This window comes from Plutella xylostella, chromosome 12 (assembly GCF_932276165.1).
Source record: "Plutella xylostella chromosome 12, ilPluXylo3.1, whole genome shotgun sequence".
Classification (NCBI taxonomy): domain Eukaryota; kingdom Metazoa; phylum Arthropoda; class Insecta; order Lepidoptera; family Plutellidae; genus Plutella; species Plutella xylostella.
The window spans coordinates 9,875,355-9,888,471 of NC_063992.1; the positions used below are offsets into that span (position 1 = coordinate 9,875,355).

Here is a 13,117-nt window from a genome sequence, read left to right on the forward strand (position 1 = left end):
AGTTTAAGTACCTAAACGCTCAATGGTATAAACAGTAATTTTACTTAATTAATGATAATTTTGATCATAACGATAATACTTACCTAGTTTTTCAGCATCTATAGGTATTAATCGGCGCAAAATTCAGTTCAGTTGCAATTTATACCAAAGCGAAAATGATTTCAGAAGAATTGCATACAACTTCGTTCCAGATTGATTTTGGGCCACCGGGGATCTCCGGTTTTGAAGAAGGTAAGTTAAGGAAGGTTTATTAAGAACACCAACAGCGTAACAATATAATTTTAACGAAAGAAGGTACCTATCTACCCACCGAATTAGGCCCGGTTTCCACTAAAGCGGTGAGGAGAGGAGAAGTCTCATTTTTCTTCGCTTGATCCATTTCCACCGAAGCTAAGCGGAGAGGAGATGTGGAAATAACGAAATCTGAATGGTTATTCAAAACAATATCTTCCCTCATCTCCTTTCCTCTCCGTAAACCGGGCTTTATAGTGACTACTTCGATTTCAGATTGGTGTATTTATGTATTATAACTACCTACTTAACTACCTATTAAGTAGACTAACATAATAACAGGGGGAAACCTTTGCCCAGCATTGGGATAAAGAACCTAGAGAAATGCTGAGTTGCAGGAAGGAACTTTAAGCTAATGTCGCCATTAAATCTATCTCTGCCTCTTTCCGTCCGTATACTGAAAAAGCAAGGCAGCAATACATTTAATGCTAACATTAACTTAAAGTTCCTTCCTGCAACTCAGTGAAAGACTGCTAAAATTCTATTGAAAAGGGGCTGCATCTGCTTATGCATCTCTCTCTGCCTATATTTGTACTGAGAGCAGGTGACATGCATGGTGCGGATTCTAGAGACGGATAGATCTAGTTATACGTACCTAACTAACTACATAGGTATGTGGTAGGTACATACCCAAACCCATGTTTGAGTCAGGAGGGAAAATTCTGATTTTAGTGAGAGCCACATTTATTGACTTGGGAGGGACTAGTTGGGAAAGACCGTAGAGGCTACGTAGCAAAGTGTAAATAGATATTTTACAATATTTATAAATGCCTCTCACTAGAGGTCTCGAATGAAATGAACGATATTTACAAATGCGCACTCTACTGTCACTGCCATTCTGACGTTTAGACTGTCAATTGTTTATTTGCCTCTCTTTCTATCTTTGCTGCTATAAAAGAGAAAGCATGAGTGTACCTTGTAAACAAAACAAATACGCATCGCAAAATGTATAATGTAAAACAGATTACGCATGGGTTTTCCAGCTTTTCCTGCATTTAATTAATCGAATGTGTTGTTTGTAACTTTAGAATACGAGAGTAGGACGCAATGTCCCACAGGGCCCATACTAAGTCGAGGATTAAAGTGTGTAACAAATCATTTTTTCATCTTCAAGATAAAAAGGCGGATAGTTCGGTGTTATCCAATGGCTTGATAAAGTCAGCTAAACGTTCTGGTCAGCTGAGTTTATGCAACCGAGGCCTTGGAACTGGTAAGTCTTCTTTATTTATAGCTGCACCAATTCAACTATTTTTAATATACAGTTTAGTACCTATTGAAATCTATCCACATTATTCCAAAACCCCGCCACACAGGAAACTATTAATTTCCTGAATGAATTTCAGTCCCCGAACCCCAGAGCGGTGGTAGCTCAGTCTGGTAAGCGCCCGCTTCTCACGCAAGAGATGCGGGTTCGAATCCCGGCGCTGACATGTACCAATGAGTTCTTTTAACTTAAGTACAATGTATACCATCGCTCTTACGGTGAAGGAAAACATCGTGAGGAAACCTGCATATCTAGATTTAGCACATCTAGATATGTGAACCCACCAACCCGCAGTGGTCCAGCGTGGTGGGAAATGGTCCAAGCTTAGGAAGGCAGTTTAGACCTTGGGGATATGCACAAAGGTTCCACTCGAGAGAGCCAGGTGCAGGTACTTACACCCCCACAGAGAATAGAATAGAATAGAATAGTCCCCGAACACTAGATCCCCTTCTAATATATTTATATAAATATCAACTAACACATGACTACTTAAGTAGTGCAAATTTGCAAAGGTAACAAAGTGCATAAGTTCCTGTGGAATGATAATTACATTGCAAAATCTCAGTTCCAGAGAATGTCTGGAAGATTGATGAGCTGGTGCTTGAAGAGTACAAGGATGTGGACTTCACCAGGTCTGATGACAACAGCTGGTGGAACTCGGAGCCGCTGAAGACCCTCGACCTCAGTTCCAATGCCATCAGCACCATATCTACTAATATCAAGCTTCTACAAGAACTTGTCACACTCAAAGTAAGAATAAGTTTAAAAGGATAGTAGTGGGCTAGGTTTGTAATGAAGTAATTAGCAGAGTTATAAATGCAAATATTTGAGGAATTCACTTCAAAAATTCACTTTACTTGTGACAAATTTCTGATGATTACCACAAATTGTTCTTGATGATCCCCAAATTATGTGAAGGGTTGCATTGCATACATGACATACATCAGATCAGATTCAAAAATAAAGCAAACAATCATTTTGTCGCCATGTAGGTACTTCCTTATTATATTCTACTGCTCAAGGTGAAGTGATATAGTTCATTTGTTAAATTAGTTACAATCACATGACATCACTTTTGTAGTAATGAATATTGCAAATCTAAAATTACATAAATTACCTAAGCACTTGAGACATTTTTACAATAATTTCAGTGTTCACATAACACATATTTATCAAGCACAACATAACAGCAGTAATGAAAGAGTTTTAAATACATAATTTCAATTTAATAACAATAAAGTCCTTTACAAACTGTAAAACATAAACCATATTTTTCACAGCTTCATGACAATGCCATAACAGAGCTACCAAAGGAAATAGGAGAACTGAAAAATCTAGCAAACCTAAGTCTAGACCGAAACAAGCTGAAAATATTACCTAAAGAGTTCTACAAGCTAACAGAGCTGAGGTGGCTGAGCATATCACACAACATGCTGGAAAAGATAGAGCCCGATATGGGGGACCTGGTCATGTTGACTTATTTGGTAAGTATACTGTTTTAGGATTGACAATCGAAATATGTTTTTCTCACTCTAAAATTGAATTTTTGGCCTTCAGGCTTTGATATAGATATTATTTTATTTACTTCAATAAGAACACTAGAGCTGGACTAAGTTTTGTCTCTATGGTATTTATCAGATGCTTGCAGCCCTTGGGTTGCGCCCAACGTATATTTAAGTTACAGCTTAAACCCAGTGGACCCTTCACCCCAACTATGTAGAATCCTTCCTTCATTAGAAGGAGACCCCTACCCCAACAATGGCGACGTGATGGTGTGACCTTCCCTACCTGTTTACCTATCGTCCCTACTGGGAGGTAAATAAAAGAGGTAGGTAGGTCCAACGAAAATAGTTTATTGATGGCCGCAGGCCACCTAAGTCGGTAGAACGGGTCGTGGTGTGTCGGCCTAGTATCTGATTTCACTGCGTAGTTCAAGCACTCCCCTGGATGGTCAGATGCCGGTGGAACAGGTCGTCAGCCACGGGCAGGGTTGTAGGTCGCCGTGCTCAGCTGTAGGTCCGAAGCGGAAGCGAAGCAGAGGGTGATGCAGCAGTAGGTAGCGAAGCGGAGCCTAGGTCTTCTAAATCCCGTACTGAAATCTTCTTAAACCCCGTACCAATATGGGGTGTGAGGATCTATATAAAACACAGGTACACAGTGCCAGCAGCGTCTAATACAGCGGACCCGGAACGGTTAGGACACTTAAGGTGCACTATCTATTTAAAAATTTACTTTTAGGTCGCAATGATATGTGCGAAAGCAATTATTATTCAGATGCGCAAGCGTACGTTCGAGTCCAGTGATGGCAAAGCTAATGAATGACTAGCGAGCGGCGACAGCCGTTGAAAGTGTCACGATGTCACGAAATGTTAAAAATAATACCAGGTTATGAACAATAAATTTCTACCAATATTAAAATGTGGGCAGGTTTATGAAACTAAATTTCTACCATAAACTGTTTATGACTACATATTACGTTTCAGTATTTTGAGTGCAAATGTACTTTAAAAGAAGTTATGTTTTAAAATGTTATTTACTTTTAGTTATTTGATTTAATTAATATTTTTATTTTATTTATTACGTAGTTAATTGTTAAAATGAAAAAAAAAAGATAGTTTTAAGTTAAGATACGTTTAATTAAAGACATGTACGTCTACAACGTTACATTACCCCCCGTCTCACGGAAAGGATTTTATCCTAAATAAAATCCGGTTAAATAATAAAAACAAAATGTAAAAATGCTACGCTTTCATACATACCTGTCAAAAAAACATTCAATCTTCAACTTCATACTTCCACATTCAAACCAAGCAATAAAAATCATATAAGATTATTAACGCGAACCATTCACAACAAAAGTCATTCTTTTAAAAAATATATCAAAAAATGACTAATATTTTCACAATTCATTATTATTATAATGTCACCTGGTAAAAATATACGTATAGATAATGTTGATGTTTGAAAAAATAGTTTAAAATGTCAAATTTGCAAAAAAATATAAAAAAACCCTATTTCCGACTAGTTCTAGTTCCGTGTCCGCTGGAAAAGTGCTTTATTGGGTGTAACACACTCAAAATTTGCCTGTGTTTTCGACAAATCCTCGAACACACCCTGTAAGCATCCAAACCGGACTCGAGGATAACGTCAGAGGGAAAGTTTATAGCCAGCTCCACAATACTGGTCGCTGGAACTGTACCTCTGATGGACACCTCGTATTCCAGTTTCGATTTTGGTAGGGACAAACATGTTAATGGGAACATGGTGGAAAAAAAATACAATGGGGGAAAGCAACAATATTGATATTCAACAATTTGGGTAAAATGTGAACAAGAGTTAAAAGAAAAAATGACTCCGTTCTGTTACAAAAAAATTTAGGTAACGTTGTACTCTTTTAAAATAAAAACACAATAAAAAAACGCACAGAACCAAAAATAAAAGAAGCGTTGAAAAATAAAATTAAATGTAACTGATGTGTATTACGCTGGTATCACAGGAAAAAAAATGTCACGAAGTAATTAACTAATTAGGGTACTTTAAAAAAAAAAAATGTTGCCAGATAAAAAACCGTTAACAAAATTTAATAACGTTAAAAAAAAATCCGTTTTAAATTAAAACAAATAGGTACAAATTATACTTTTAAAAAAATGCAAAATACACCTCAGTTACTGCAGAGCAACAAAAAAAACGTTTTACAACGCACACACAAACAAACACTTTACTACTTACTGCGCAGCAAAATCAGACACAACCACGTTTAAGGGCGCCAGTGTGACCCCCCGTCTTACGGAAGTTGGGCGCCAGTGTGACCCCCCGTCTTACGGACGTTGGGCGCCAGTGTGACCTTCCCTACCTGTTTACCTATCGTCCCTACTGGGAGGTAAATAAAAGAGGTAGGTAGGTCCAACGAAAATAGTTTATTGATGGCCGCAGGCCACCTAAGTCGGTAGAACGGGTCGTGGTGTGTCGGCCTAGTATCTGATTTCACTGCGTAGTTCAAGCACTCCCCTGGATGGTCAGATGCCGGTGGAACAGGTCGTCAGCCACGGGCAGGGTTGTAGGTCGCCGTGCTCAGCTGTAGGTCCGAAGCGGAAGCGAAGCAGAGGGTGATGCAGCAGTAGGTAGCGAAGCGGAGCCTAGGTCTTCTAAATCCCGTACTGAAATCTTCTTAAACCCCGTACCAATATGGGGTGTGAGGATCTATATAAAACACAGGTACACAGTGCCAGCTAGGGCATGCAATACCGCAATACCGGTATTCGTAATACCGGGATCCCGGACAAAATTCCCGCTTTTTTCAATACCGGTATTGAAAGTTAATACCGGTTTTGAAGTAATACCGGAATCGGACTTTTTTAGGCTATTAATAAAGCGATTAAGATTTAGTTAGCCTTGTGTTCCTATATACTGTGAAAGCGCACTTGTTCCCAACTGTTTAATGCAGTTTTCGGCTGCTAGAAATCTACTGTTGACCATGCGTAAACCGACACCGGATGCAAAAAAATAATTTATTCTAAAATTTAAACTCTAAAACTTAATTCTCGTAAAAATCTACAACAAAATACAGAATATGGTTGCATTTTCTTGTTGTATACGACCTTTAAACACAGTTTATTCCATTTATTACAAGGATGTCTAATACCGGTATTAATACCGGGATCCCGGTATTGAGTTGTAATACCGGAACTCAATACCGGTATTGAAAATTGTTCCGGTATTGCATGCCCTAGTGCCAGCAGCGTCTAATACAGCGGACCCGGAACGGTTAGGACACTTAAGGTGCACTATCTATTTAAAAATTTACTTTTAGGTCGCAATGATATGTGCGAAAGCAATTATTATTCAGATGCGCAAGCGTACGTTCGAGTCCAGTGATGGCAAAGCTAATGAATGACTAGCGAGCGGCGACAGCCGTTGAAAGTGTCACGATGTCACGAAATGTTAAAAATAATACCAGGTTATGAACAATAAATTTCTACCAATATTAAAATGTGGGCAGGTTTATGAAACTAAATTTCTACCATAAACTGTTTATGACTACATATTACGTTTCAGTATTTTGAGTGCAAATGTACTTTAAAAGAAGTTATGTTTTAAAATGTTATTTACTTTTAGTTATTTGATTTAATTAATATTTTTATTTTATTTATTACGTAGTTAATTGTTAAAATGAAAAAAAAAAGATAGTTTTAAGTTAAGATACGTTTAATTAAAGACATGTACGTCTACAACGTTACAATGGGTCGTGATGGGCTAGTAGCATGGGGCACATTTCAGACTTCACATAAGTTTTGCATCGCGCTCACTCACATCACATCACATAGCCTCAAGAGCGAAAGCGACTGAGAACTTTTGTCACTTCTTAAATGCGCCCCGTACTAGCCCTTATGATGATATGATGATGTAGAATCCCCGTATGTTTCCAGGACTTGTCCCACAACTCCTTATCTTCCCTGCCGCCGGGCCTGGGCTACCTGGTGCGGCTGCTGCAGCTCGACCTCTCGCACAACCAGCTTGAAGAACTGCCGCCCGACATCGTCAACCTTAGAGGTGAGATATTAGATGTTTTTGCGGATGCTAGGGATATACACATTTTAGTCGTATATGAAGATAGGTTATATGTAAATAATACTTACCCCCAGGCCCCAATTTATAGGAAGTTTTCAAGAGGCTTGCAAGCGCCATCGTCATACTTGAATTTTGGCATTCTATCTAACATAAACAGTGGAACGATGACTCTTGTAATTCTCTTGCACTTGTTCTATAAATTCGGGAGTTATTGTAGAATTTATATACCTATTTTTCTGGCAATGTCTAAGTTTTTTTTATCGCAATCGTTACGTTGATTTGCTTCCGTACCTATGTAATATATGTTGCTGTAAGTTTTGCTACTTTATTACAGATCTAAAAAAGCTGCTGCTGGCTGAAAACAAACTAACATTTCTACCAGCAATGGGAGAGTTGAGGAAGATGGAGTACCTAGATGCCAACCACAACAACATCGCAGAGTTGCCGGACTTCCTCGGCTGCACCGCACTCAAAGAGATTTATATAGCCAATAACGAAATAAAGGTAAAGTATAATATCTTGTTAAAAGTCTGTTTTTTAAACTCAGATACTTATTAACAGTTTGGAACACTCGATAGTCCTGCGATAAAACATATCGTTCTATTGGCTTTTCAATAGAATAGAATAGCTACCTTATGTATTGAATGTGTTTAGTATTAATTATGATCTAAGCTTTTATTGAATAGGTATTTTTTTCAGAAAATTACCGATGATTTCTGTGACCAAATGCAACATTTGAACGTGCTAAATATACGAGACAACAAAATTGAGGAATTACCGGAAAACATATCCCTTCTGCAAACACTGAAGAGATTAGACATGTCCAATAACAATTTAACTAAGTAAGTATTTTTACTACTGGCATAATAGTTTCAAATAGAGATTTCGTATCGTTCTTGGGTATGTAGGCAATGGTTTGGTAGAGATTTTTCTGTAGTCTGGTAAATAAGAAAAAGTTACTCATGAAAATTGTAAACATAAAAGAATGAACGGGCAATATTATAGTAATGGCAATAGGGTCATCTACAAAATATTAAATCGTGTTTTTTTAAAGAATACAACAGAATATAATACCTATCTGCGTGCGTCTATCGGTTTCTCAAAATATTCATTCCAAAATTATCAGTATAAAAGAAATATCTACAACTGGTTTACATTATTTCCTCTTGTATATTATATAGTATTTCACCGCAAAGACCTCCTTATGTACGATTCCTAACTATCACGGTCCAAACAATCCCAACACTCTTGACGACACCTGACCGGCTCTTGACGGAAACTGCTGTCGAAGCTTGGGGCCGCGGGTTCGAATCCCGCCCAGGGCAAATATCTGTGTGATGAGAATTTGTGTTTGTGTAGCTGTCTGACACCCATATCACAGTCTCTGCCTAGTTTGAGGTCATCCGACCGTGTGTGAGAGATGTCCCCACACCAAATATTTATTTACTAACTCACTCTCATCTACCCCAGACTACCAAAGAACCTGGGTCTCCTATCCCAACTGCACAGTATCAGTGTCACCGGCAACCGTCTGACGAGCGTGCGGGCCGACATCGCGCGCGGCGGCCGCCTCATGCAGCATCTGAGAGACCAGGTCCAAGAGGAGCCTACTGATGTGCCGCAAGCGCAGTGGCCTGATAAGTATGTTATTATAGTTATATACAGGGTGGTAGACATCGCGCGAGGAGGCTGTCTCATGCAGCACCTGAGGGACCAGGCTGAGGACCCCACTGAAGCCCAGCACGCACTGCAGTGGCCTGACAAGTATGTTGTTGTTATAGTTATACAGGCTGTTTCTGTAGTTAAACAGGGAGTTAGACATCGCGCATGGAGGCCGCGTCATGGAGCACCTGAGGGATCAAGCTCAGGAGAACCCCACTGACGACCAGCACACACTGCAGTGGCCTGACAAGTATGTTGTTGCTATAGTTATACAACTAGTTGTTGCAACCAGATATCTGGCGCGGTACCTGAGAAACCAGAAAAGTTAAATGGTAGGTTGCCGGGCAAGATTATTTATACCGATAGTTACTAATCCATTAATATTCTGTTCTGAATATTCCTTTTTTCATAGCAGTTTTGTTGTAAGCCTTATTATGGTTTGGTAAAAGATTGAACAACCAAGGTGAATAACCGAAAAAAAATATTCTAAAATAAACTTCATTCAAACAGCATAACAACCTCAACAGATACACTCTGAAGAAGACGCAAGCCCTGACGCTGGTGTCGCGCGACCTCACTGAGATCCCTGACGAGGTGGTGGCGGCGGCGGCGGACGCACAGGTCTACTATGTCGACTTGACTAAGAACAAACTTACATCTGTGCCGGTGGGGTAAGGACTTTTTTCAAGTAGCTATATTTTAGTGTCCCACTGTTGGGCAAAGGCCTTCCCATGTTTATTCCATACGTCTCTGTTGGAGGAACTTTAAGGACTTTTTTACATACCGAAATCCTTATGAGGGGATCTTTATCTTGTACTAGCTGTAACCCGTTAGCTCCGAGTGGCCTTTTACCGTGCGAATACCGGGATAAAAGTATCCTTTATGTCAATCCAGGGAATACAGCTTCCTACAGACCAAATTTTATCAGAATTACTCCAGCCGTTGTCCCGTGATAGAGTTACTCAGATCCATTCATACTTATCATCATATTTTATGTCTTGTTATGTTATTATGGTTACCAACAAACACATAAATGAGTGTAAGTAAGTATAAAATCCCTACATTAACCAAAACAATTTATTCCAGCATCACCCGTCTATCAGAGAGTCTGACCCAGCTGATACTAAAGAACAACAACATCTCTTCCGTCCCCGCGGAGCTCAGTCGCTGCTCCCTCCTTCTCTACCTAGACGTGGGGTCCAACAACCTGGCGGAACTGCCGCTGGAACTGGGAGAGCTGAAGCAGCTGAGAGAGCTGGTCATTAGCAACAATCGGTGAGTTTCATCGAGAACTGACAGCACAGCATGGCAGCTAGTTTCTCCATAGTCTGTCACATCATTAACATCCCTGTTATATTGTAATGTTATCGATTATACCCTAATCTCCATATTAAATTCTTGACAGATGTGTCAAAAGCCAACAGCTAATCTCTTGTTATGATCTAACAGAGTATGGTGAAACTGGGGCTTAACAACGTAGATAAAGTCGTATTTATAATACACGTTCTATCAATCACATTGCCGTGTTTGATGCAGATCGCGATCTTTCTTTCTTTTTCCAGTATTAGTTATAGTGTCGTTTTTAAAATTTCATGTAATGGGCTCAGATAATTAAAGACATCGACACAGCTGTTAAAATGTGAGCTTTCGAGTGCTACGATGTTTATAATTGCACGCAAGTAACAATGAATAATGTAACAATACTGAATAGAATCACTGCCATTATACGAATATAAAATGTGCGAAACAAAATCACACTTACACCTACAAAATTCGTTACAGATTCACTCACCTACCTCGCTGTATCTACGACCTGGAGAGTCTGGAGATACTTCTGGCGGCGGACAACAAGGTGTCAGAGATCAACGTGTCGTCGGATGCCCTCGCCCGGCTCAAGAGACTGGCTGTGCTGGATCTGAAGAACAATAGCATAGTCACCGTGCCGCCTGAGCTGGGAAACTTTACGCACTTGAGGCAAGTGGAATTTATAATTGCATATATTACACTCATGGACTGGCTGTGTTGGATCTGAATAAGAATAGCATAGTCACTGTGCCGCCTGAGCTGGGCACCTTTACGCACTTGAGGCAAGTGAAATTTATGATTGCATATATCACACTCAGAAACACTAACTCCTTGTTGTATGGGTTAAGACACTTTTGGCGAGTGATGTGTTAGTATGTATGTAATAGAAGGAAGGTCTAATGCAATGTTATAAACTTTGTGTATGTGAACAAAATATCTGCCCCTACCATTGAGTGCTGCATCAGTAAGTCGTCATTTGTCTAGTACAAAGTAAACACCTACATATGTATCTTTAAATATGAAGGTTAAATACCGATTGTGTGTTGCAATAAATAAAAAATATTTTCCTTTGACAGGACGTTGGAGCTCATGGGTAACGTATTCCGGCAGCCGCGCCACGCCATCCTGGAGAAAGGTACCGAATCTGTGCTATCCTATTTACGAGACCGGATACCCAAATAGAACTTTAAGACATGCAGTAATAGTTCATTTTTATATAGCTTTTTGAGGTCAGAAATCAGATTGATGAGGAAATTCATAGTGCAAAATTCGTTCTTTTGGTTGCCTTTTGGTGACAACCCTAGACCAGGAATGAATTAAAAAAGTACGGCAAAATCCATCGCAGCAAATAATACACTCGATTAAAGAACGGTGTTGAAAAAAAAAGCTGTTTAGAACCTGCTTACCAAAGAAGTTGATGTTAATATCGTTACCTGAATTTAAACCATTTATTTACCCACCTTTATTATTAACTTTTTATTTGTTACTGTTACTTATTTGTTGTTATTCCATATTCTATATGAAGTCACAAATTGATTTATTTTTAGGCTTACTTATATTATTATTTATCTTTCAAAGATATTATATTTACAAACTTACTAATTTATTTGCTAGTTTAAGGGCTGGTTTCACTATGTCATTGTTTCAATTTCCTACCAATGCAATGATTAATGAGCTGTAGATAGACCGTCTATTTATTTATGTAGTGCCTGTTTCACAATAAAATCGGCACTTAATCTACAAACAATTTTACCAGAAAGTTGGACATTGTAAAACCAGTGCTATATTAAATTACGGGATTGTTTATTTGTTATGAAATTATTGTTTTCAGTGGTGTAAGGTTGTGTAGCATATTTTACTTTAAAAGTATTCTCGCTAAGTATTTTAAAAGGTTGTGTTTCAAAAATACGCAAACTAAATGTATTTGCAAAAAAAGAACAAAAAAAATCATATTTGATAAAAATGTTACCATAACAACATAATGCATTTTTGCTTTAGCTTATTTTTTTGGAATTTGTTCTCATTAAATAGCTGAAAGATAAGCACCGATATGTCATTAAACGTGTGATTTTAGTACATAAGAAAAACATTTATTTACATTTACAGAATGTATGTGAGAATATTTGTGTGTATATTAAACCATCTAATCAAAATGTATCCACATTGTAGCAAATTCAACGGAAAATCATCCTTATACTTATTTAAAAAGGGTCATATTCAAGCCAAAGTAATAATAATACTACCAAGTCATATTTTTTTAAACACCAAAGTATTAAAGTAGTACCTGATGATAGTAAAGGTAGTTATTTATAAATAATTGTATTTATGTATTACAAATATAACTATTATTTTTGTGATAAAGTTTCCTTTAGAAGCTATCTGATATATACCTAGTTAAAAACTGAAACAAAATGTTGACTACTTAACGTAAAGCCATTTTTGGATTCACAGACATAAATGTATAGTGCCACACTTAGCTTAAATACTAAGCTTAGCCATTCCAATAAGTCATGTTATGTTCTACCTAGGTCTTAAGGCCTAGCCAGTGGCACCAGTGTTATATTTTTTGCCATTATAATAAAGCCATCACGGGTGAATGTTTCGCACAAATCAGTAATTATTATAATTTATAAATCATTGACATGTGATTATCGTGATTATACGCTTGAGCCGATGTCTGCTAGTTTTTGTTCGCGCCCAACGACCGTAAAATCGTAGGCGTCTTCTGTTGACCTATAATACAAGTGTACAGGGTGAAGTTTTATCAGTGATTCGCTTATGAAGAGAGTAACAATATACACTCACGGGCAGTGAAAAGGTTCCACTGAGAAAAGCACCAAATCACTCCTAATCGGAAAAGGCTAACTTAATGACGCCTTCTGCAACAGTGAAGTACATTGAACAGAGCATCAGGATATTACCAACTAAAAACGGTAATATTTTGTTTAAAGTATTTATTAACCGTTTGAAAAAATTGGTGTCGTTTTGTGTCTGTCTTTTGTAAGTGGAACTGTTTCTTTGCCCGTG

At 38.2% G+C, this 13,117-nt stretch overlaps 1 protein-coding gene across 1 annotated transcript; it reads left to right on the forward strand.

The window, feature by feature from the left end:
- The first annotated feature begins 1,112 nt into the window (after positions 1 to 1,112).
- On the forward strand, positions 1,113 to 11,495 carry LOC105393170 (leucine-rich repeat-containing protein 40). Its single transcript, XM_048624541.1, has 11 exons — positions 1,113 to 1,501; positions 2,121 to 2,305; positions 2,836 to 3,039; positions 6,982 to 7,105; positions 7,458 to 7,627; positions 7,823 to 7,965; positions 8,594 to 8,764; positions 9,313 to 9,456; positions 9,872 to 10,060; positions 10,568 to 10,759; positions 11,167 to 11,495. Exons 1-11 carry the CDS (start codon positions 1,339 to 1,341, stop codon positions 11,270 to 11,272), a joined length of 1,791 nt encoding a protein of 596 aa, XP_048480498.1. The 5' UTR covers positions 1,113 to 1,338; the 3' UTR covers positions 11,273 to 11,495.
- The last annotated feature ends 1,622 nt before the right edge of the window (positions 11,496 to 13,117 follow it).

Coding starts and splice junctions, on each gene's coding strand:
- LOC105393170 (XM_048624541.1), top strand. CDS start 1,339: ATGTCCCACAGGGCCCATACTAAGTCGAGGATTAAAGTGTGTAACAAA. Junction 1,502..2,120: donor CAACCGAGGCCTTGGAACTG/GTAAGTCTTCTT, acceptor GCAAAATCTCAG/TTCCAGAGAATGTCTGGAAG. Junction 7,628..7,822: donor TAGCCAATAACGAAATAAAG/GTAAAGTATAAT, acceptor TATTTTTTTCAG/AAAATTACCGATGATTTCTG.